The sequence below is a fragment of the Schistocerca cancellata genome, chromosome 4 (genome assembly GCF_023864275.1).
Source record: "Schistocerca cancellata isolate TAMUIC-IGC-003103 chromosome 4, iqSchCanc2.1, whole genome shotgun sequence".
Lineage (NCBI taxonomy): Eukaryota > Metazoa > Arthropoda > Insecta > Orthoptera > Acrididae > Schistocerca > Schistocerca cancellata.
Genome location: NC_064629.1, coordinates 502,005,061 through 502,031,647, shown reverse-complemented (window position 1 = coordinate 502,031,647; position 26,587 = coordinate 502,005,061). Strand labels below are relative to the sequence as shown.

The window sequence follows — 26,587 nt, the reverse complement described above, 5'->3', positions numbered from 1 at the left end:
GTCAGCGCGTACACAACTTTTCCACTAGAGTGCGCCCCGCTAAGCACAACAGCGCGAGCGCAGCGCTCGTCCATCTCCGCACTACGAGATGGCGCTGCCATAGAGACGGGCCAAATTCTGCTTCCGCCGATCCGCGTATTAATATGTAATGCAGCCAATGAGATTGCTGCTAACGTAGAACCTTTTCTCCTCACGGACACACTCACACAGTGATACCTGAACGCGCGGGGTATTATAACGACTGTACAGACCTCCGATTAGTCTGCATTAGTGTGTACCAGTCTGCATTTGTCTGTACCAGTCTATAGTCAAGTTTCAGTCTGCGCCCAGTAAGATTATCATATTAATGTACATAGCCGTGAAGTATCAGAGTTATGTGAGAATAAAATTAACGTATCAAGACCTAAGGAACTTCAGACTGTCAATTGTAAACAGCATCCAGAATCAAGTTACGTAATGCCTATGCTTTTTATAATTTTAATACATGTGTGTGAAAATTAATCAAGTTCTGTTTAAAGTTGGTCACCGTCAATCTGCTACTCTAAGCGTGCAAGTGGCATTTCTATCGTCTGACCTAATGGCAGAAGATAAACACGCCACGATAAGACCACGAGACATATTGCTGACACTCGCCTACTTCGTTAGAGCGACAAGTCAAATAATCTGATGGTGTGTGTACCGAAGGTCTTACAGTATGCACACCACACCGGGTCTCCTGAGGAAGCAAGTATGGCTGCCCTACACTATTCTCTGATATTAGTAAGGCGCTTTGTATTCAGTACACGCGCAGAATGATTTTGAATACGAGAGCAAGTGCTTCCTCATTCCATCGTCGCCCAGTCCTGATCCTTAATGTCAAGTTCATTGTGAAATCATTTGAAATTAATATCAAGTGGCCTTATAGTAATCTTATTATCAGTAAGTTGTAGTAAATGGAAAGAGATACAGTCGGGAAAAAAATCAAGAAGATGAAGATGTTTGGAGTTGTTACACGTCTTTTGTGAGTGGCAGTAAATAAAGACAGAAAGACGAAATTTGGCACATACCTTCAGTCCGTTAGATATACAGTGCCGAAAAAAAGAACTGATACACCTGGAAAGACGACGTCGATTTTAATCTGATGACGCCATATGCCGCCTGGGACGTAGCAGATAGTAAATGTACTGATAGTGGTTGCAACGTCGTCCGCCAACAGAGAGCGTACTGGCATAGCTACTAAGCGCCATTAGTGTCTGACCTTTAGTAGAGAGTGCTAACAGCAGAAGGCTCCGTGTGGTGCAAATGTGTGAAGCAATCAGGAAACCATGCCATGGGGAGGCACTCGTGCTTCGTGCTACCAACTGCTTTGAAAGTAGTAAAACTGCGGTCTTCCAAGTGGCGGTATGGTTGGATGTGCTGCGTCATCTGTGCACCGATACTGGTATTAGTGTTGACGTGAACATTCACAAAGCCGTAGACGAGGTTCTGGAAGGTCACGCAGCACAGACGCTCCCCAGGACCGTTGTATTGTAAGGGCAGCCATGGCAGATCATACAGCTACCGTAGTACGTAAAAGGGGTCTTGTGACCCCAAACGTGTGAACACGAACTGTTGGGAACCGTTTATTAGCAGTGGGACTACGGGCGTGCACACTTCTAGCCCACCTCCAACTTAACGGCACAGCATCGATGTGCAAGGCTCGACTGGTGAAGTCGAAGGATCACTTGGAAGATGGAATGACACGCCGTCGTCTTCAGCGATGAAAACAGTTTCTGCCTGCACACAGGTAAGATGTAGACCTATTGAGCGCCTGTGGTAGAGGGCATTCCTCCAAACCACACTGGCCCCACCCTAGACCTTACGGCCGGGGTGCGATAAACTACAACCTTCATTCACCTTTGGTGTTTTTAGAAGGGATGTTAACCAGCGCTCGGTAGGTGCAGAATGTTGTTAGACCCGTTCTTTTAGTAAGGTGGTGCTTTGTTCCAACAGCATAATGCTCGCCCACGCACTGCCCATGAAACTCAAGGTGTTCGGCATGACGTGTAGCAAATTCCTTGGCCAGCAAGACGTGCAGAATTGTCTCCAATCGAGCACGTGTGGAATATTATGGGACGAGAAGTCACACGTGTCAGTCAACAACTCTTACAGAACTACATACAGAGTTAAAAAAGGGGTGACATAACGTATCCCAGGACAATATTCGAAATCTGTACGATCGACTGAATTCTAGAGTCACCACCAACATTGCCTACCATGGAGGCTACACCATGTACTAAAATGAGTGATTCAATGTGGGTCTATACCTGATATGTCAGAACCGCATGTGCTATTGGCCTGTAAATGTAGTTGTTTCATGTACTCCATGTACACTGTTGCAACAACAAATCTTGAGTGAATTGGAAGCCTTTTTAAAGGGTATACTAATTTTTCCAGCAGTAGATATTTCTCGATTTTCAGTTATTAATGGATAGTTTCGGTAAAACTAGCGCTATGCAAAATTTAGCAAAATCTCTTCAGTGATTTCGACTTACAGTTTGGAAAAATTTATTAGTTGTAGATTCAAGGAGCTAATGACGTGTTGAATTTTTTGGCTATCGTATAATAAACATTTTAACCGCTATTCACATTTGAAGAGTCCATTCAGAGATGATGATACTTTCTACTGGGCCTTATTTATGAACAGTTCCCCCTGTAGTAGACAATCATTACGTCACTGGAAAGTCCCAGACGGGAAGACCAAATGAAATTTAATAATCAGAATGGGTGTGGTTACTCGAGACAGCTACGGACACTAACTATTTAGAGCAGGCTGTTCGCTGCGGCGTCCGTTGCCGTGGGATGAAGTATGCCCTGTGGACTTTTTGGTGGTGAGCAACTCTAATAACTGATATCCACCGACGGCTGCTTACCATGTGCCTCCTTCACGTTGCGTAAACTATAACGATAGCGATTTCTGACGGGAAGTTGTTAGGAATTCACTTCTGTGTCATTTAAATTAAAAAGAATACAGTTAGTGTATAAACATGACGAAATTGTTTTTAGAATATGAGCAATGTGTATCAAAGAAATACGTTAGAACTTTTGTAGATATTAGTTTTCACTTCCTTGTAAGAAATTGAATTACAGGGCTGCTGGGACAGAAAAGCTGAAAATTTCAATAGCCTACCGGAGGAAGTCATATGTGGAAACTGTATTTGCCCCGTATATTTCAGGTGTCATTTCCTACCGTATGGTCTTCCATAGTAGAGTGGGATGTAAGTATGTTATCGTTACTAGAAAAGTAGGAAACTGATTATGTGTAGACAGAAAAAGAATCGCGAACACTACTAGACCTAAGAATTAAATGATACATACCCCTAAATTAACTACCTTGAGGTATTATTCAGTAATTTTAATCCTGCCACTGCATGCACTCAGTCAACCTAAGCCGTAAGAAGTCGGAGGTAATCCTCGTATCACACCGAAAGTTGATCAGCGGACATTTTCGTGAAACAGTTCCTCGAGTACTCCCCGGTGTTATCCAATTCTCATTTCAGTAGATAGTAACTGACATCGGCATTCTCTAAGATGTTCATCTAAACTGAAAAGAGCAAACAGTTACACCATGCAGAAAATCTCTCTTACCTACATGCAATCCTAACATTTAGCAAATATTTCAAAGTCCATTAAAATACAAATAGTCCAGTCTTTAATCTGGCCAAATATTTGCTGCTATGATGAAGCTCAACACTGCACATCAGTGGAAACTCCAAACGACTCGAATTAGTCGTTAATGTTTGCGAAACCAAGGAAAAACTTAGAAAGGTAAAATGAAGTTCAGAGACAAGAAATAAAAAAAAATGCTGTTTGTTGATGACATTGTAAATCTATCAGACACGGCAAAGGACGCAAAATCGGATGAACGGTATGGTTACTGTCTTGAAAAGATGTTGTAAGATGAATATCAACAGAAGTAAAACAAGGCTACTGGAATGCAGTGGAATTAAATCAGGTGATGACACTGACTGATTAAGAAATGAGACACTATATGAAGTCCATTCGTTCTTCTATTTGCGCAACAAAATTGCCGATAAAAATAGTTTTTTAATATGGAATATGAATTTAAGTGTTAGGAAGTCTTTTCTGAAGATGTAACTGTGGGTTATTGCCTTGAACGACAGTAAAACGTCAAGTGTAGGCAGTTGAAACATGAAGAGAATAGAACCCTTTGAAATGTGATACTACAGGAAAGCACTGTCAAGTAGATGGGTAGATCGTATAAATAACTAGGAGATAGTGAAACGAACAGAGGAAAATAGATATTTATGGGTCAAAGGAAGGATAGGTTTATAGGACACGTCGTGTTGCATCAACGAATCGTCAGTTTGTTACTGGAAGGAAGTGGGAAAGGGGAGGGGGGGGTGGGGTGGCGGTGGTAAAGTTGTGGAGGGAGTCCGAAGTATGAACACAGTAAGCAGGTTCAAGTGGATGTAGGTTACTGTAGTTACGCTGAGATGAAGAGGTTTACACGGGACAAAGTAGCATGGAGAGCTGCATGAAACCAGTCTTCGCACTGAGACCACAACAACAAGAAGAAGAAAAGACAAGAAGAACACCTAATGAGAGGTGTCTAATTCGCATTATAAGAGACTCAAAAGCAACATGGGTAACTGCAGTAGCAGACCGTAATGCATGGAGAAGCCAGGAGGAAGCCTTTATCTAGTACTTGATGAATAATGTTAGTTGTTGTTGTTGCTGTTAATGATGATGATGGTTGTCTACATCTACATGGATACTCTGAAAAGCACACTTATGTGCCTGGCAGAGGGTTCATCGAATCACCTTCACAATAATTCTCTATTATTCCACTCCCCGTGTAGGTCGGCGAAACAAAATATTTTCGCATTCGGAGGAGAAAGTTGGTGATAGAAATTTAGTGAGAAGATCCCACCGCAACGAGAAATGCCTTTATTTTAATGATTCCTCCCAATTCCTGTTTCATGTATGTGACACTGTCTCCCTTATTTTTCGTTTAAACAAAACATGCTGTGCTTTCTCCGTTAATCCTATCTGATAACGATCCCATGCCACGTGGCAGTATTCCAAAAGAGGACGGACAGGCGTAGTGTAGGCAGTCTCTTTAGAAAATCTGTTGCATCTTCTAAGTGTTCTGCCAATAAATCGCAATCTTCGGTTGCCTTCATCATAATATATTCTGTGTGTTCTTTCCAATTTAAGTTTATCGTAATCGTAATTTCTAGGTATTTAGTTGAATTTTCGGCCTTTAGATTTGAATGATTTATCGTGTAACCGAAGTTTAACGGATTCCTTTCAGCTCTCATGTGGGTGACCTCACGCTTTTCATTATTTATGATCTGCGACAATATCTGATAAGAGTCAGAAAAATATCTTGAAATGACCAGAACAGTAGCTGACGATCCTATTTGTTGCAATCGACGCGCCTGAGGCGAGGCTAACTACGTAATTTAAATAAGCGGAAAGCATGATGATCGTCATCCTTGTGCGTTGGCTGTAGACACAGCTGGTGGTCTTCAGTTTTGATGCGTTTGACTACCGTAGGGTCTTTCATCATGTACTTTTCTTTAATGCTGTTAAATTTCTTTACATCAGATATGATTTTTAGTGCGATTAAAGCAGTAGGACATTGAAGATACTCACGTGTGGGCAGGCTCTTCCGCCATACATGGGTGCAACGAGCACGATGCGCACGCGCGTTTGGTTTGTGCCGCCAACAACGCAGTTGATGGGATCCTCACAAGTGCTCCACTCTGAAAAAGGGCCCACCACGCAGTCCTGTGGGCGCGGCACGCTGCACATGCGCACCGATTCGGGCTTGCTCCGATGCGGGACGCAGCTGGAGTCGTCTACGATGCGCTGGGTCTGTTGCAAAAAGTACATATTACTCTGGAAATTTCTGCACTGATCAGTTTATCATGATTAAGAACTAAATTATAGAAATTTCCGGAGGATACCTGCTTTCATGTTGGCACAACCTGTTTACACGATTCAGGACCACCAAGTTACATGCTATAGTCATATTGTGAAGGAGTCGACATATTTGGATCCTTCCGTGGCCATTCAGTATTTCTAATACATCTGCAACTTAGCAGATAATGCCTGGGTTAACTAAAATTTGCTATTCCCAATACAGACACTCACCGAAACAATTTATCACGATATTTTCAATAGGTCGTTAGTTCTGTTGTAGAGTGACCAAGACTTCAGATCAGCGTCCTTCTATCATGGTCTGGTACTCGGATTTCATCAAAAGGACATATGTCTTAACTAAAATCCTTTAAGACAGTAGGATGAAATACTGATAACTGAAGCTGTAGAGAACTTAGTAATTGGACAATGTACTTATTTCCCAGACATAACTGAATATGAAGTAACTGAAGTAAGCAGCAGTGCTGTGAACAAGACTGTAAGGGCAGGCTACAAATAAAATAATTGAAAATATATGTTTAAAGAAGCTAGAGATTTACGAGTACCTTGAAAAAAGACGGAAAACAGTGTTAATGTCCATGTAAGTAGTGTGTTGTCGAAATCTGACTTGCTTAATCACTCGTTCCTCTTAAAGTTGAAGTAGAAAGCGAAATGCACAGTTGTTTTGCTGTTCTACAGCTAAGAGTATGAACCAAACCTTTTCTGTACAGTCTGAGCTCCTCCTTCACTTGATATTATTTTTACTACGTAAAGTATACAAAAGAAAGAAGGAATCCATTAGGCCGGAGTAAGAACAAGATGTTTCCCATGTCGATTTTATTTTCTACAAGGAAAAAGGCACAGAAGGCAGACGCTGTGGACAGCGTGGATATAAGGAAAGAGATGGGCTTGTCGCGTTTCATCTTCGGTAACACCTTTTTTGTGGAAAAATGTTTGCCGCAGACATACTGTGCAGTCGAGAGTATCAAGTCAGCAGTGATAGTGAGAAGTCGTGTTTTGGTGCGCTCCGCAAGAAACACTACTATTTGTGCTAACATATGAACACACAATGAGAAGAATACCTTTATTAGTACTTCTGTATTAAGAAGTCGTCTCTCCTAATTATTAGAAGTGGTTGCAAGACTTAACAGTCTGAATTATGGTGTTGCCACGGTTGCACCACTGTGGTACATGCAGACGTAATAAGTGCAGCCATTACGACGCAATTATTGTGTCATTTTAACAAGAGACGTGAAGTATTTGCAGAAGTGACTTTGACACCATATCCTCAACCGCACTGCTCACAACAAAGCAAGCTACAGACTATTTATTTGTTATTCTTGTAAAAAGAGAGTGAGACATAATCCAACACATACTGTGGTAAGTGTGTCTTTGGTGAATATAGCACATTTACGTCTAAACGCTGTGACTGTTTCATTTCAGGCACCCATCTCATTTTACTTAACTTCTACATTAAAATTTGGCATTGATGGGTGTAATGGCAGTAACAGTAATTCCAAAGGTATAGTCAATCTAATGAGACAGAGTATTACACATTTCAGATGGATCGCTTTGTTGCGGTACTTGAGTAAAAATTATTTGCTTAAAGTCAGGTTCTTAAAGTTTCAGGTGTATATCAACCTTATTCAAATGACAAATATTATCCATAAATGTTTTCAAAAAAGGCATAAAATAACGAAAGAAAATCGATGAATAACTTGTCAGCTTCATCCAGATTCTAAGAAGCAAGTTTTAACTTTGCTAAAACTTAAATAACTGTTCCAAGTTCAATGAAGAGGTTTAACCATAGACAGCAAATAGTATAGTTGAATTTCAAGAGGAATTTCTCGAGGTGAATTTAGTCATAGCTGCTGTTCCAGTGGTGAATGTAGTCACTATGTTTAGCAGAAAACGTAAATTTTCCAAACGATAATGCAAGTTAAGCAATGAACTGCAGTGAATACTTTATTGCTAAATACAACGACCTAATACTTAGTCTGCTTAAAGCTTCAGAAGGAGTTCGATAGTCAAATTAAAAATCAGTTGGGTAATACGCTGTCAAGATTAGTAAATGAGAGCATTATAGTTTAACATAGTGTTCAAAGTGTTAATACGAGGGTAAGTCAATTATTACACGATATATATTTATCTTTTTGTTTATTTTGGTAGTACTGTAGCTTTACATTAATGACGCATGCTTTGTTTATTTGTTGTTATATCTTTGCAGTTTTCAAGCTGCTAGGTTAGATTCGTTGTTGCTGCCGTGCTGTTAATCATGACTGCTCCGCTGTCTATTATCACCAAAGAAGAGCAACGTTCAGTGATTCGTTTTTTGTAGTCGGAAGGCGTATCAGGGGTCGAAATTCATCGAAGACTTTCGTTACAGTACCGGAACAGTGTTTTGCCACAACGGAGTGTCTACGAATGGATTGAACAATTCCTAAATGGTCGCACAAGTGTTACGCACGATGAAGGACCCGAACGACCGTTTACTGCCACAAATGAAGAAACCATTGACTGTTCACGTGAAATGATTATCTTAGACAGCCGATTAACAATTGACGAAGTGGCACAACGTCTGCAAATTAGGCGCGGTTCTGCCTATGAAATCATCCACAACAGACTTGGGTTTCATAAAAGTTGTGCCCCAAAACAACTCACATAGTTGCATAAACAAACGCACTTGGACATCTGCAAAAAACATTTGGATCGCTATGGTAACGAAGGGGACAACGTCTAGGACAGGATCATTACTGGTGACGAAACATGGATCCATGATTACGAGCCGGAGGGTAAACGGCAGAGTATGGAATGCAAACATCCAAATTCGCCGAGCAATAAAAAGTTCAAGACCCAACCGTCCGCAGGAAAACTAATGCTACGGTATTTTGGGACGCACAAGTTCCAGTACTGGAACATTATGGGGAGAGGGGCACAACAATAAACAGTGTACGTTACAGTGAGATGCTTACTGCCAGGCTAAAGCCTGCAATTAGAAGCAAACATCGACGATTGCTGTCAAAAGGTATTGTGTTGTTGCACGATAATGCCCGTCCACGTACTGCTGCCCACACAGCTGAAACGCTCCAGAAACTCAAATTTGAAGTACTGGATCAGCCTCCATATAGTCCTGATCTTGCCCCTTCTGACTTTCACTCTGGTCCACTCAAACAGGCATTAAGGAAAGGGCCGTCGATTTGCCTCGGACGAAGCAATGAATGAAGCGATGCATTCCTGGCTGGCAGCTCAACCTTGACCTTCTTTTATGAGGACATCAGGAAGCTTATATAACGATAGACTAAATGCGTTGAAACTCAAGAACAGTACGTCGAAAAATGATGTTGTTGTAAGTTTCTTATTTGCTTACAATAAAATTTTGTAACTACTTTGCGGTTAATAATTGACTTACCCTCGTATTATTGCTTGGATTCGAATTTAGACGTCGAGTCAGCAGGTGAATGTGGTGGCAGCTGACTATTCCCTCGTAGCTTGAGCAGTGGCAGTCAATGGGAGAGGCCTTTCCACATTTTGTTTTTTTCTTATAAACACATCGTTATTGTGCCTAGCCTATCCCAATGGTAGAGGTAACAGTACAGCTGTGGGAAATTATTAGAATGTGATACATAATTTGGCGATGCCTTGTGATTTTCTTAACGAACATGCAATTATGTAGAAACGCTACTATGTGGTTGTTTTTAATTTTACACTGCTTTTACATGTCCAGAGTAATGTCATAGTGTCTGATTGTTCTTAACTGGCCAGATAGTGACGTCATTTTTGTGTAGATGCATGCCCACATGTATTTCACACATTCAGTGTAATGTCAAAGTGTCTGGGCTTCCATGACATCAGTTTTGAGCCATGAAGTATAGTAATTAAGGTAATTCAGAACTACCCAGATACATCACCTAATTGGACTAGAAGATTTGGAGAAGGTGAGGGGGAGATGATGGCCATTCTTTGGGTCATAATTTATCGTAATTAGGTCATAAATTAGACTTACATAAACGCAACATAAGAGTAAAAGTGACTTATTTATTTGCATGAGGGTCTTGAGCCACAGGGCAGGTCTCTTTACATAAGGAGAACAGTGGGACTTATTGTTACAGAACGCACTCAGTCCTACTAATGACCTACGCATTACCACAGACTCCGCTGTTGTCACTGCTCTGATGTGTAGCAAACAGTGTCTCTAAGCATCGTACCAAGGAATCAGTAGATGTGAATATATTCCCTTGAGAATATACATACACACATTTTGTAAACGAGTCCACAAATTGTCAATAGTGGTTGCTGGAAAACCGCTTCAATGAAAGTTTCCGGCAAGCATATCCAGACTTACGTATTGAGAAACACGACACGCGAACATGCAGCCCAGTGAAATGGACGTACACGCCGCATTTCAAAGAAAAATTGCAAATTATTCGTCGCACATTGTCGAGCATTATCTTATTAAAATATTTCATACGGAAATGTCTGTAGGGGCGTTCCCTATGGATTTAAAAACTCCAAGGTACAGAAGTTAGTGTTCAGACTGCATTCAGTATTTGGGAGTCTATACAACACTTTTATTCAGTGGCATGCTCAAAGCAACGTGCTCCTTGTTCGTGAACAATACTGCTCAAATTGCAGGCTGCTCATGATAGTGAATATTTTCGCGACTACGCCCATCACTGAATAACTAGTGGAAGTGGGCCTCGCCAGAAAGAATAATATTTTGTTACTCAGCATAATGGTGACAGTGTTTATGAGCCTACTGGGGAGTGGGACGTTTCTGTGCTGTGTACAAAGAAAGTCTTCGCAATGACGTTCACGCCACCTGTCATGCCCGCAGCAGTCTGCTCTGAATCATCCCTCTTGCTGTGCTGGGCGCCAGCCGAATATTTTAAAGCGAAGCTGCATTATCCATTATACTGATGTGGCACGATGGCTTCCATACCATACTGTGGTCACATTGCGTGCTCAGAAAATGTACCTGCTTGTCGCAGCGCACGACGTCGGCGAATCGAGATTGGCTCAGAAGTCACTCCAAGTCGGACCGAACGGGATAGCGCAGTGGTCGGCCCACTGGACCGGCATTCGGAAGGGTGGCGGTTCAAACCGGCGTCCGGCCATTATGATTTAGGTTTTCCGTGATTTCCCTAAATCGCTTATGGCAAATGCCGGGATGGTTCCTTCGAAAGTGCCTGGCCGCTTTCCCTCTCCATCCTTCCCTAATCCGAGTTTGTGTTCGATCTCTAATGATATCGTTGTCGACGGGACGTTAAACATTAATATATTCCTCCTCCTGCTCCTCCTCCTCCTCTTTCCTAGTCTGGCCATGATGTAATCCAGATGGAATAGTCCACGCCTCCAGTACTTTGACAGGTACAGGGTTATTACAAATGATTGAAGCGATTTCACAGCTCTACAATAACTTTATAATTTGAGATATTTTCACAATGCTTTGCACACACATACAAAAACTCAAAAAGTTCTTTTAGGCATTCACAAATGTTCGATATGTGCCCCTTTAGTGATTTGGCAGACATCAAGCCGATAATCAAGTTCCTCCCACACTCGGCGCAGCATGTCCCCATCAATGAGTTCGAAAGCATCGTTGATGCGAGCTCGCAGTTCTGGCACGTTTCTTGGCAGAGGAGGTTTAAACACTGAATCTTTCACATAACCCCACAGAAAGAAATCGCATGGGGTTAAGTCGGGAGAGCGTGGAGGCCATGACATGAATTGCTGATCATGATCTCCACCACGACCGATCCATCGGTTTTCCAATCTCCTGTTTAAGAAATGCCGAACATCATGATGGAAGTGCGGTGGAGCACCATCCTGTTGAAAGATGAAGTCGGCGCTGTCGGTCTCCAGTTGTGGCATGAGCCAATTTTCCAGCATGTCCAGATACACGTGTCCTGTAACGTTTTTTTCGCAGATGAAAAAGGGGCCGTAAACTTTAAACCGTGAGATTGCACAAAACACGTAAACTTTTGGTGAACTGCGAATTTGCTGCACAAATGCGTGAGGATTCTCTACCGCCCAGATTCGCACATTTTGTCTGTTCACTTCACCATTAAGAAAAAATGTTGCTTCATCACTGAAAACAAGTTTCGTACTGAACGCATCCTCTTCCATGAGCTGTTGCAACCGCGCCGAAAATTCAAAGCGTTTGACTTTGTCATCGGGTGTCAGGGCTTGTAGCAATTGTAAACGGTAAGGCTTCTGCTTTAGCCTTTTCTGTAAGATTTTCCAAACCGTCGGCTTTGGTACGTTTAGCTTCCTGCTTGCTTTATTCGTCGACTTCCGCGGGCTACGCGTGAAACTTGCCCGCACGCGTTCAACCGTTTCTTCGCTCACTGCAGGCCGACCCGTTGATTTCCCCTTACAGAGGCATCCAGAAGCTTTAAACTGCGCATACCATCGCCGAATGGAGTTAGCAGTTGGTGGATCTTTGTTGGACTTCGTCCTGAAGTGTCGTTGCACTGTTATGACTGACTGATGTGAGTGCATTTCAAGCACGACATACGCTTTCTCGGCTCCTGTCGCCATTTTGTCTCACTGCGCTCTCGAGCGCTCTGGAGACGAAACCTGAAGTGAAGCCCTGTATATCTCCCACTACAGAGATATTTGAACCACGTGTTCGATATTATTAGCTGACGTCGTTGCAAAACTCAGATATTAATCCCATTACTGAGCCCACATTCTCCCGTGACTCTGCCTTCTATTCCTTCTTCTGCTTAAACGTTCCAATCACCGAGGATTATTAGATTTCCATCTCCCTTCACATATTGCATTTAACTTCAAAATCCTTATATACTTTCTCTGTCTGTTCAACTTCTACATCTGACATGTAAATGCATACATAAATTATTTTTGTTGAAGTTGGTTTGTTGTAGATTCTGATGCGAATAATCGTAACAATGAAATGTTAACAGTAGAGCACTCTATACTCTATGTCGCTATTTATGACGATTCCTATTCCCATTACACCGTTTTTTTTCTTGTTGTTGTTATTACCCTATATTCATTTGGCCAGAAATCCTTACCGCGCTTCTATTTTACTCCACTGCCAACTACGATATTTAGATTGAGCCTTTGCATTTCCCTTTTCAGATTTTATACCATCCTTGCCACATTAGGATTTCTGATATTCTATGCTCCTACTCTTAGAAGATTACCCTTCCACTGGCTATGCAATCTGTTTTTCATGGTCAACTCCCACTTAGCAGTCCCCTCCAGGAGATTCGTACGGGGCCTCATATTATGCCACTTAAAAGAGTATAATAACACTTTTTCAGTTACAGGCCACATATTCTGTGGATACACATTGTGTGTATTTGATGCAGTGTTTTCCATAACCAGAATTCTCATACTGTTGATCTTTTCTGATTCTCCCGGCTTCTTTGGAGCTGTTTCTCACCCCAACGGTAAGAGAGGGCCAGGAACAGCTTTCTGCTCTTCCTTCCTTTTAAACAAGGCCGTTGGCAGAACAACGGTAATGACTCCTTATAAAGTATGTCTTCAGTTGCCACTGCTGGTTATTTTTATTCAGAATGTCAGCAATGGCATGGCTTAGAACCCGGACGCAGGACGTTCTGATTATTAGTCAAAGACGCTACTCGTCAAGCGCTGTCACCACTGTGGCATTTCGTCTCGTCGTTCACCTATTACAGTCCACAATGGTCTGCGAAGACCCCTGACCGGAAAACATTCTTAGTCTCGACGATTGTCCGAAGGCGACGAGTTTGTCCGAATCGAGTTAGTTTGAGTACACTCTTGACAAGGTGTCCGTGAAAATCTCAAATCCTGCACGAGATCAGAAGTAAAACGTCCCTTAAGTCGGACATTCACAATCAGATTACAATTAAATTAATACAATGAAATGAATACCCTTAGCTGCATACAGGGGTTGATATACGTCAACGGGGAGAGTTGAAAATGTGTGCCCCGACCTGGACTCGAACCCGGGATCTCCTACTTACATTGCAGACGCTCTATCCAGCTGAGCCACCGAGGACAAAGAGGATGGTGCGACTGCAGGGATTTATCTCTGGCACACCTCCCGTGAGACCCACATTCCCAACTTATTGTCCCGCACTATATTCGTAGTGCACCTTCCCACTACAATCATTACTCGCGTCTTTACCGATTCCCGTAAGAGTTCGGGCAATGTTTGTGCATATGCACAGAAGATGGACAAATGGCTGGTGAGCCTTAACTATATATATGAAGATGATATCTGTTCTTTCTGACATATTCACAATCAGGTCGCGATCTTCGGCTCTGACATAGTGCATATTGCCTATCCGGGACTCAAATATATTCACGTTAAGTGCATTAAAGTAAAAGCAGGTTTGATTAGTTTATTGTCATTGAATCGGATAAATTATTGAAGTACAAGAACAATACTGTTCCTCTATGCCATTATGTTTGAAAATTATTAGCTGTTGAGCCAAGCATTGCACATGGAAAAATTTATGTATTCTGTTTCCTGACGGTATATAGAGAAATTCTGAGCATTATTCCACCTCAATAACTCTGTTTTCACAGCTGTCACACCTTCAGGGGAAACTGTTTGACACGGAGATGTTTTCTCATTTTGCATTACGTATAGAAGTCTCTTGCCGCCGAGTTCAGACTATAGGAAGGCAAGATGACGGGTACTTGCCAAGCCCTGTGGTACAGGTGCCAAACGTCTGGTTGTCATTGTAGATGCGCATGTCTCGTATAAGCGCTAATGAAATATGTGTTCCGCACCCAGAAGTTTACGGGCCTAAATGTCACAGAACTATGTTTTCAGTACATTCAATTTCCTACACGTACTTTCCTACATTTCTTTCAAGTGATCCTCCACCACTACCTTAGAGAATAAATGGTGTGCACTGTTGGTATAAGGATGCTGCGTCTGTATAAAAAAGGGCTGCAGTGATCTGAAAAGAAATCAGATCAAGCAAATGTTGTTTGCAGAGGTTCAGTGATTTCTCAAATAAAACAGCGATAAAGTCTCTGAACTCGAGTACAGTTCTCTGTTCTCTGTTCACATTGACGTAGATTTCCGTGGTTTCCCGAAAAAAAAATCTCTTCAGACGTAGGACAGTTACACCTTCGTCTGAAATGACCTGGGCGCCGAACCTTTACTTGGTACGGAGGGTGGCAGCACAATGCTCCTAATATGAAAAACGTATGTTTTTGTGGGTGTCCAGACACTTTTGGTCACATAGTGTACGTCTGTCGTATGTAACGAAAAGAAAACGTTAATTAGTTAACAATCTTTAACACCAAAATTGACAGCACCTAATTCCCCTTACTGTGATAGCACAAGTAACTCAAATCAATTGCATAGATGCACATTAATTTACTGTTACTAATAGATGCCACGCTTATGGTATAAACGTTCATTAATAATTTAATTACAAAACAGTGATCACCCAACATTCTTCTTCATAGCGTTTACACGTCACTGAAATTGTGCTTTTGTTCCAGTAACAGCTGCGTGTATCTATTGAAAATAATTTAAAATTCTACCTTTCGAAGTTACTGGAAGAAACAAGTTATAACGGAAACACGAAAACATCGCCATTTCAAGTGATTTTATAGACTAGGATGTAAGAAATTCTAGATGCGTCTATTTTAGTTATTGTTTTAATTGCTCATTCCTGTCTAAGTACAACATACGATGTTTTTTGCTTGGATAAATGTTTTATATGTCTGCTCGATGTTTCATTTCATTCTTTACAGCTAAATGCTTAGTGAAGGACTGGTTCCGAATACTGATGTTATTTCACATTTCATTTTCCAACAAAGTAGTGCAGTAGAGGCCTGCTAATTTCTGTGATGTCGTCTTTTACATCTTCAAATTGCATTATCATATTTGATTGTTTAAAAAGAACAAACCAATAAGCGCACTGTCAAAACTGGAACTGTATTGTACCTTCCGTACAAAATAAGGCAAATGCAGGCAAAATTACTGGCGTTACTTCCATTGAGCACATTATTTTATTGGACTAATAGAAATGTCCATGGTTTTTATTGTGCAGTTGTTCCGACGATATGTCTCGTGTTGCTTTGATCTTCTGGAGCAGTGTTTGGAGATCTATTTCACGGACAAAATGTTTGCCATTTTGCATTCAGGATAATGCCTGTGTAAAATACTGTCAACGATTAATCCACATTCTTATTCTGACTAAATGCAATTCAGATACCTTGCCAGTAACACAAAATTATTGTTGTCGTACATTTTCGACTATTATTTCGGGCACCTTCTTGAAAATTTATTCTTTAACGACTGTATAGCACAATTTTTCTGATATTCACCATGAGGAAAGGGTCTTCAACATTTCGGTGAAAGGGTGAGTTTATATCCCTGTGCGACCAGTCTGAGCTACGTTGGCTACAGTCCTCTTGAACTGATATTGCCTGGAGAGTTTATTTAAAGACACCGTGTCTGATTTCCTGCTCCACCCTTCTCCAACTGATCTTCTACTTCGTCTCTGGCGATTTTCACATCGACGGGATATTAAAACTTAATCATAATCTGACCTTCATGCCCCTATGCACTTGGGTCAACGCTATAGTTCTTACTGCCTAGCGTCGCTCAGCACTGAATACAGAAATATATGGCTTACGAGTAGCTGCTCGACTACCGTACCTCAGTAATTTTTAACTCCATACGCATAACCATTGTGCTAGATGGACTACTGTAGCACTTCGAAACTCATGAGTGTTTCCTTCTCCTGATTTCATGCGAGTATTTACAACCACCCTCCTCAATGTTCGACGGTTACTTTTCGCCAGACAACGACGTATACGTGATCTTGATTTAGCTGAGGCTTTTCCTTCGCGTTTCCACATCACAGTCACATCACCGAAAGTTGACTTTGTCGGCTTTAGAAGGGTTAAAATATACCTGATGGCTGTGTTAGTCAGGTGACATCCAGTGACTAGTCGACGTTCGAAACGCCTGAGCTCTCCTGACCGCCCGCATTCTGCTGTTACTGGTTCCTTACTGCGACGTTGCTCTACTGGCAACACAGTACGTGACGTCTCGTGGTCAGTTCTGATTACATAGCAGTGTCCGGATACTTTTGATCAGATACCATATATTATCATCCTACAGGCGGTATGTAGTCGTATTAAATGTGTCTTTAGACTCCTGGAGAAAGAAGAAATTTATGTTACTCGTGTGAATACGGGGAAGAAGTTCTGGAACACTGGTCCTGATCATCTAAATATGTGTCGACATTCCGAATTAAAATTCAAACCCTTTCGCAGTATCTCATGAAGTGAAGAAATTGACATTGTTGACGGACATTGTTGACCCGTCTTGATGTAGATTTTCCTCGAGCGGAATGACTACGTGTCCCCATCACGTTTCATCATCTCTTTTCTGTTCATCCATTGGACAAACACAGGATTACACACACAAACACTCATCACAAGAGCCCATACGAAACAGATACACCCCTGATACTCCCTAACAAATTAGATTAAGAGGACAACAAACTACCTCCACTACGACGTTGCCCAAGACAAGCATTTTTCCCAACACTCCGTGAAGAATCCTGGACAGTCATTCGCTTAAACTGCATATACTTTTTATTTCACTAAGAGATTGGTAAAGTATGTTGTTCAGCTGCGTGTCAAGTCGTGCATAAGTTTCTCTTTTTCTTTATTGTTTCATGTATTGCACATTTATCGCACCTTCCTTCATGCGCTTTATGTTACCTGTCATATTCTGGAGCATATTCGCGTTCCGGTACCTGATAATCAGTTTGTTCCGTATTGGTTGGTTTTCAACAGTTTAGAGAGCCGGCTGTGCATGTTTCGAAGCCTCGCAGCTGATAACCAATTTAAAAAGTGTTCTACACGCTGTATAAAATGGCCATAATTCTATTGTAGCCACGAGAGACAGAAAGAAAGCAAATCCATGCTGCATTCTGCGTTCATTCTGCTGCCATACACCTTAGGGTTGGCAGCTACGTAAGATTCCCTAGCAGAGCTATTCGTATGTGACAAAGTCAAAACTGATGCTGAGATCGGCACTGTAACGAGTCCAGTGCAGTAACTCACATCATTCTATTGTTTTCACGCCTTGAATCAATGTCAGCAGAAGCGATAAATTAGAAATTCAGTTTTACACTCGGCTTTCATTGGTATGATCAGTCTGCACTTTAGCACAAGTTTCCTGAATTATAGAATGCATTGCACCTTGCGGAATGCAGGTCACTTTGTCATTTTCATGGAGTTTCTTTGTATGTTTACCTGAATGGAAGTCACGCCGTGACAAGGTTATAGCATTGCTTCATTGTACATGTGTACATGCGCATGGCAACGGTAAGTGTGGACAATATAACAAAAGTTGTAAACAAGTAAAAGCTTAATATTGAAGATGAGTATTGTATTGAAAAGAGTATAAATACGAGGATGACATATACCTTAATGAGCTGCAACCATTTGTTTGTAAAGAATACGTAACGAATGAAAAGAAAAGTCGCCGAATGATAATGAATACGATAATAGTTTTTTGTATCAGTGGATATATAATCATACTAGCCAGCAGGCAGGTTATCCTGTAACTCGAAGGTAACTGGTGGCGGCTAATAACAATCTCTAAAACCACAGCCCTCGTCGATGTTTCGTGGCGAGGCGCTGTGTAAATGGACTTGTAAAGCTGCAGAATGAGAGTGCTTGCTCGAGCCCGCCTGTTGCATACAGGCAGCTTTGAAGTTCGGGTACTTGAGGAACCCAGGGAAAAGCCACAGAACACGGCTCTCAAAGGATTTAGTCACTCGCCGGCGTGGGACCAACGTCTCTCACTTCAAAGAGAGCAACTTCGGGCCACAACTGGAGGCATCAAACAATACCTCGACGTAATAAGAAAATTTTGTCCACGGCTTTTGAGATTCCTTTAGAAATATGTACTGACGCAAACCATTCAGAATAAATGTTTTTGCAGTATTACATCTAGAATTTTACCATTTAAGAAAGATAAAATTAACCTCTCGAGCCTTCAAATCGCCATACAGAGCAGCTTATTATATTTACATACTTCCAGATTCCATAGTTTCGGAGGCTGTTCCGCAATAATAAATGGTTGAAAGAAAATGTTCTTAATATGATTCGACACTTTAACACTACATTCATTCAGTGAAGAGCTGACTAGCCCATCTTACCGACGAAATTTAGTTCTAGGGAGGCCTTGTTCTTCTGTCATTCACCGAGGTTGCTAGGACCTTTAATGACAGCGAATGATAAATGAGAGCTGTCATAACGTCCATTTTTTTCGTGTCGTCCTGCTCTGGGTGAATCTTAAATAGCTAAAGTAAGTTGAATGCTGTGAAACCTATATTTCTTTAATGTCCTAGTTTCAGAAAAGAATGGATTGCCACTGAACATACATAATATTTTTTTACACTTATCAGAAGCCTTGAATTTCTTAGTTACCTCCTTCTTGGATTTATCTGTGTAGTCTACTAACTTAAACACTATGTTATAAACAAAAATAAACAGAGAAACAAATTCTCCTTCAAAACAGTATTTCATTAAATTTATTCTACAAATTATGGCTCAAGAGAGAACTGTACTTACGCAGTGTCATAGTTTTTCGGTAAAGGCTGTATTTATAACATCTTTTTCTTCATATTTGTTAAGGATCATGCCTTATTATCACACCTGATTAGAACAGTATGTACCGTCAAGACTGACACGTATAAAAATACGAAGAAGGACGATTGGGGTTTACTGTCATGCGTAGATCATTACAGACAGAGCATTTCATGTGATGTTTTGGCAAATCCATGGGAAGCCTAAGTCTGCAAGGACAGTCTGACGAAGCGTCGACCACAGTTCTTTCTAATCAGAATATAGTGTATGAAGGTGAGAACACCTGTCTCTTTGCGTTACTTCTGTAGAATGCCATGGACCTATTTAGTATCATGTACTTCTAGAGATCGACATAGTGTACAGACATAGATATTCTGTTGTTATTCAGACACAATTATACACACACTGAGATGACGAAAGTCATGGGATAGCGATAAGCAGGTATACAGATGTCGGTAGTACCGCGTACACACAATATAAAAGGGCAGTGTACTGGCGGAGCTCTCACTTGTAGCCAGCTGTTTGAAAGGGTTTCCGACTTGATTATGGTGGCACGAAGGGAATTAAAAGACCTTAAACGCGGAATGTTAGTTGGAGCTAGACGCATGGGACATTCCATTTCGGAAATCGTTAGGGTGTTCAGTATTTCAGCATCCACAGTGCTTGAAAACTGAGCACCATTTATAGTTTCCTTATTAATTTCTTTATGCTCATCAAATGTGTGTATTCAGGGTGAGGTGCCTAAACTCAATTAGTTTTCACATTTTAAAGACATCTTCAGTCCGTTTTCACTTTGAAGAACAGTGGCCAGGGGCCCACAGAACAAGCAGCAATGCGTTCTCGTTACTTTATGAATAACACAGATTTAAGTTTCAGGCTTTTTTGTTTGGAACTATGCTATGACTTGCCACTAGAGTGGCAGATCACGATGAGAAAAATTCAGTAATGTAACACTTTCATAGATTTAACGAGATATCCCGTGATAGAAATACATTGAATATAGCAACTTTTATGCTGTTTTAGCGGCTGTTGGCTGTTGAGTGCCCCCCACTCGGAAGTTATAGCCACTCTCCAAGGAAACTTGGGCCTGTGAGCCAGTAGGTAAGTGATGTTTACGCTATTCTCGACGGAAGCCTGTATTGTCCAAATGTATTCTGATGAAATTCACCATAAATGAAAAGCATATAAATCAATTCTTCATGGAAATGAGCGTTTGGCGCCATTAGTCGGGAGGCCCCTTACGGGGCAGGTCCGGCCGCCTTGGTGCAGGTCTTACTACATTCGACGCCACATTGGGCGACCTGCGCGCGGGATGGGGACGAAATGATGACGAAGGGAACAGAACACCCAGTCCCTGAGGGGAGAAAATCCCCGACCGAGCCGGAAATCGAACCCGGGCCCATAGGATGGCAATCCGTCACGCTGACCACTCAGCTATCGGGGCGTACCATTCTTCATTAGCTAACGGCACTAAACTTCTCAAAATGGTTTATGCATTACTCATGATGAGACTATATGGATGTTTTACAAGTAATGGACTGTAAATGAATTTTAGCATTCCTCATAAAAAAAAATCGATCTACTTAGTGGCTCTACGGCAATATAGTTAATTCATCTGATGGGGAAACACAACATTGACGACGTATTTGTTGTCTGGACGGCAAAGCTGGCCTTTGTGGCCGAGCGGTTCTAGGCGCTTCATTCCGGAACCGTGCTGCTGCTACGGTCGCAGGTTCGAATCCTGCCTCGGTCATGGATGTGTGTGATGTCCTTAGGTTAGTTACGTTTCAGTAGTTCTCAGTCTAGGGGACTGACGACCTCAGATGTTAAGTCCCATAGTGATTACAGCCATTTGAACCATCTCGACGGCATAGGTTTCCGATGAGAATAGCTCAAACATCACGTAACTGCTGCCTCGGCGGCCTAAGATCCCTAGATCCCTTGGATAATACTGTGAAAGCCCGGGGAGCGGCACCATTCAGCAGCCATAACAAGACACAAAAACCTCTATACTCAATGTATTTCTACTCCGCTATACTTTTCTAGAGGTACAAAAGAGTTATATCACAGAATTTGTCTTATCGAGATCTACTATTCTGACAGCAAAAAGCAGCTGAGTTCCACTTAAAACAACCAAATATCCTGGTAAACAATGAAGGTGCGAGAACGCACTGCTTTTTTTCATGAGACCATGGTCACTGTTCACCTAGGTGGAAACAAATTGCAAACGTGACGTCTCACGTTGTATAACCTGAAGATAACAGGTAAATTTTCGGTGACTAATGAAGAAGAATTATCATACCGAAATAGACAAACAACAGTCAAAGTTTCATTAAACAGTTTGCTTTACCTATACTATAATCAGTTTCAGTAATTGTGTGGGGAAATCCTTTGGAAACTTGTTATGGCCTACATAAAAGAGAATTTAGAAAGTAGAATAGTGAAGAATAGTAACTTATCAGTTTATTTTAACGTGTGAAATATCCCAAAACATTAGGGTCACAATTATGCAAATGGTAGGAGAAGCTAAATTGTTCTGAGATACCGGTTGGGAATGAATATTTAGGCGGTACGACGTCTTGAATGACTAATGTGTATGAGACAAGTATTTCGAAACTGCTAATGTTTCATACAAACAAGCGTCTGCCGCGTCCATGAAAAACGATTTGGTGTGTCCAAGGTGGAGTTGGCCGCTAATTACAGTGCGATTATAGAGTACTGTTGGTTACAGGAACTTGCAGACATGTATTTAATATATGGTGCACCAGGATCTAGTGCTCGGAATGCCGAACGGATGTACAGAGATACGTTTTGCTACGTCTGTTTGCAAGAAATGTATGGCCGTGATTAGAAAGGTACGGAAAACAGTTTCGTTCAATCCTCAGAGAGTAAGGCAAAGTGCTTGTCAAGGAATTATTCCAACAGTAGAAACTGAAGGTATAGTGTTGGATAGAACGAGAGAAGATACATCAGTAAGCAACCCTCAATTTACATATGACATGCACATTTCAAACAATATAGTTGAAGAGTACTGGTGGAGCTGTAATTAAACCTTAACTATAGAAAGTGTGGAAATAACTGGCCCAACTTAACACGAGCTAAAACTTTAATTGTGTTAATGGAAGTGTGTTGAAACACATGTGTTGAGGCTGAAGGTATTCGGTTTGAGCAGTTGCTGTGACCCTCAGTTTTTGTGTAAGATGATAGTTTTTTTTTTATCTGAAGAAACCACTAAACTTCTTTTCCAATCATTACTTCCACCCATAAAAGTTACCTGTTTAGGATCCCCTCCCATATGCAAAATTTTAACCATGAAAGTTTGGGACACCGTACTGTCATAGAATTAGACACTGAGAATCGGATTACGACAAATATGGTAGATGTGAGGTGCACACTGCATGATGAGAAGTGATAACGGCAGCAGTTGCTTACCCTGGTCTCGTGCGAGATGAGGATGCAAGAAACGTTCCGTTGCATGACGCCCAGGTTCTCTCGGATGCGAGGTCTGGTTTCATTAATGGCGTTTGAGCGAGGTTTTGGTGGCAGCACTATCTCGCAAGGACCCCAACTGGCCACGTCCCACTGGAACTCCTCTGCAAAAGAAATACATCAGTCCACTCGCTGAACATCATAAAACATTGTTAAAAATAGGCAAGACATTTCGCCACGCTACTGAAAGTCATCTTGCGCTTACAAATTTTTTTCTCAGTAGTAATATTTCAGTAAATACGGGGGTAAGATGCTCTGTTCAATTACATTAACTTTTCATTTATTATACAAAATCCGTAACTACTTATTTTGTATATTTTGTTAGTTTCCGTTTTTCAGGATCACAGGCGTCCTGTTCGGTACACCTTTATTCGTCCCAAAATCTCTTCGTCCTCCGTCTCCTTCCTTTTTGTCCCTGATTCTTTGAGTTTAACTCTGATACTTGGCTATCATCAATAAATTTGATTGTAACTGAAAGGTGGGGGTGGGGGGTTGTTCCTCACCAAGATTCTTTTCATTAAGAATCGATAAAACAATATAAAGTTCCAGGAGGGGTACCTTTACTCCAGGGAGAGGATATATAATTAGTCTGCATCTTCTCCGAGAACTTCGCTACTTACCGCTCTACCGCAATACAGGACGCATGAAAAAGATTCATTAGATTTCAAATACCTCTTCTACAAGACTGAAGATATAAACTTGTATAAATTTTAAATTACGTATATAAACATGAAGTTTGTATTTTCAAAAGAACCACCCGATTTGACGAGTGTCTATCTCTTGTGAAACTTACTAGTAGATTAAAACTGTGCTCCGAACCGGAACTCGAATCCAAGCACGAACTTCTGTGAAGTTTGGAAGGTAAGAGATGAGGTACTGGCGGAAGTAAAGCTGTGAGGCAGGGTGACAATCGTACGTGGATAGGTCAGTCGATGGAGCACTTGCTCGCGGAAGGTAAAGGCCCCGTGTTCGTGTCCCTGTCTGGCACAAAGTTTGAATCTGGCAGGAAGTTTCATGTCAGCGCACACTGCACTTCAGAGGGCAAAAGTCATTCCACCTGTTATATACATGCACAAACAACCTTGGTTTTGTGGTACAATAGATCGATAACACCCCTAGCGGTGTCTCACAGTTGGTAACGGAAATGCACTTTTCCGATAGGTGCCGATAGTGGTCGCGCGGGGGACACGGCGAATCCAATGGTGCGCGCCCGCTGAGCCACGCCTTCAGCGGTTGCGACTACGAGCGCCCTCTGCCTCCACGATATAGCACGGCAGGCGGCAGCTACACGACGCAGCCTCAGTCGCAGTCTTCGACAGTCTTCAGTCTCAGTAGCATTCGACAGTCGCTTGTGCGTTAGTAGCAGGGCCCTCACACTGCACGCTCTTCATTAGTTTGTTTGTCGTAATAGCTGGACTTTATTGCTGTTTGTTCTTTTGTAAAGTTTCTTCTTAATTTTTCGAGAAAGCTGTAAGTTAAGTAAAACTTCTCTTTACTGTTTTTATGTGTTCGCTAATCACTTCTGTTCCTGTGTAAATTCCCTACGACGAAAGCTGCTGCACCACTATGTACCCCACCTCTCCTCTACCGTTGTGTATGAAGCAGTACACTACAGATAACAGGCTTACTTTGTACAAGTAAGGTTGGCAAAGATGTTTTCATTTACGTATCACAAACGTTTATTGTGACCTCCACTGGATGCACGACAAACATGTAGATGATAGTCAAATCCCTCCTACTTTTGCGTATTCACTTCTGCTGCTAAGTGGCGTGGCAGTTCACCCGATGTTGCTGGAAGGTGAGGAACTTAGACAGAGTCTTTCACAAACACCCACAAAAAAATCACATATCCCAAGATCAGGTGACCATGGAGGCCACTGATGCAGTTCAAGATCCATACGATTCTTACGTCGATGTATCAGTGAGATGGTAAGGAGATCCAACGCTGTATCCTCGGTGAAAATCACGCCGCACATCTTTAACTGAAATTCCCCTGTTGAAACGGAGCTCGCAAAAACGCCTTTTGTTGCTGCCTCGATTCCACGCACGTTGGGTAAAGAACGAGAGAGCAAGCGATCTGGACGAGGTAGAGCCATACTGGCGACTTACAGCTGGCGCCAGGTTAAACATTTTGTTTCTATGTGTACATTAAATTCACCCATAGCTTCTACCTTCATTTATGTACAACGTATAAAATTCTGAATTCAGCTGACTCTTTTAAACAGTGCACTGTGTAAGCTGTAGCTGTTTAGACGACTTGCGCGTCGATTTATGGTACTTGTTTACTCATAAAGTCTTCACCGTGTGCGCGATACATCAATAAGTCACAGCCGGATTGAGTCAAGAGACGCAAATATCTGCTACTACGAACACACTGCGATATGAACATGTTAGAATTATTATGCTGCATCTGTTATTGAAAAACCATACGTCTGATTTTCGATTATTTATGCATAGTCGGAATTTAGTAGATGTGGAAAAGACAACTTATTTACTGAAAAGTAAATTTTAAAGTTTCAACAGTCACATTCAACTTAAAATTATGAAATTACTCCTTAGTGGAGGAAGTATTGTTAGCCGAATTAACGTGAATTCTTAATTATCCCTGTGGGGTCCAGCCCACTCGCCTCTTATAGGGTGCCTAAAGGATGCTGCTTTCTCGGATAGCTATAAAACGATTCAAGCAAATCACATTAACGGGTTTTATTACAATAGAGCGCATTGTCAATTTTGGTTTACAAGAACGTGTCGCAAGAGATTGGCGACATGCAAACAATCGATGTCCTTCGCTATATACAAAGCCCATGTAAGCAATTGATATAAGGCACAATTCTCAGTATAACTGTTAGGGTGACGCCTCTTCTGATGCTGGGTCTGCTAGTGCCGGTCTACTACTCTCCGGCCGAGGTTGGCACGGGCGCCGCCTATATTCTCTTCCTGAAGAGCCCGCTCCTGTCGTGGTGACGTTCTTGTCAGCGTGCTATTAGCTGACGTCGTCTCACAGCCTTCTCTGCTGTAGCGTTCTTCATCTTTACGCCGGAACAATTCCTGTTACAATGGGTACGGAAGCGTGTAAAAGATACTTCGTATTACTCCACCTCTGTGATGGAAATAGGAGTAACGGTGGAAAGCACTGCAAAATGATTACAAAGAGGTGATAGAGATTAACGATATTCATCTGTCTATATTCGAACATATTCAGCTTGCATCCTACAAAGAAGATTCACAATAAGTAGATGTAGAAGAGTGCAGGTATTTTTATAAATTCCTCCCACAACAGAACGAGCGGTTCTACTACTGTTTTGCAGCGGTGTCCTGTGATTGTCAGAAATGTAAGGTACACGTGTTGTGCTGTGTGGTGATCTGTATGACTGGAGATGAAAAACACATTTCGTACACTGCGACATTAGTATAGAAACTTTTTTTGTTCCCAGATGACCATTTGAAAGCTATTATGCTCCAATCATCTGATCTAAGGGGAGAACATGAAGATGGAGGGGGGGGGGGAAGATACTAAAATTAATTTCACCTATAATAGAAAATCTAAAATGTCGTGTAACTTATGTAACTTGTTATAAAAGCGCCATGTTACATTACA

At 41.6% G+C, this 26,587-nt stretch overlaps 1 protein-coding gene across 2 annotated transcripts in view; it reads right to left on the bottom strand.

The window, feature by feature from the left end:
* LOC126183723 (thrombospondin type-1 domain-containing protein 7A-like) overlaps positions 1–26,587 on the bottom strand; it is a 1,149,604-nt gene that overhangs the window by 692,096 nt on the left and 430,921 nt on the right. For both annotated transcript variants that reach the window (XM_049925914.1, XM_049925915.1), the window contains 2 exons: positions 22,933–23,093; positions 5,641–5,862 (listed from right to left, as the gene is read on the bottom strand). In XM_049925914.1, the coding sequence (XP_049781871.1) occupies positions 5,641–5,862; positions 22,933–23,093 (383 nt within the window). The remainder of the gene's footprint in view (positions 1–5,640; positions 5,863–22,932; positions 23,094–26,587) is intronic.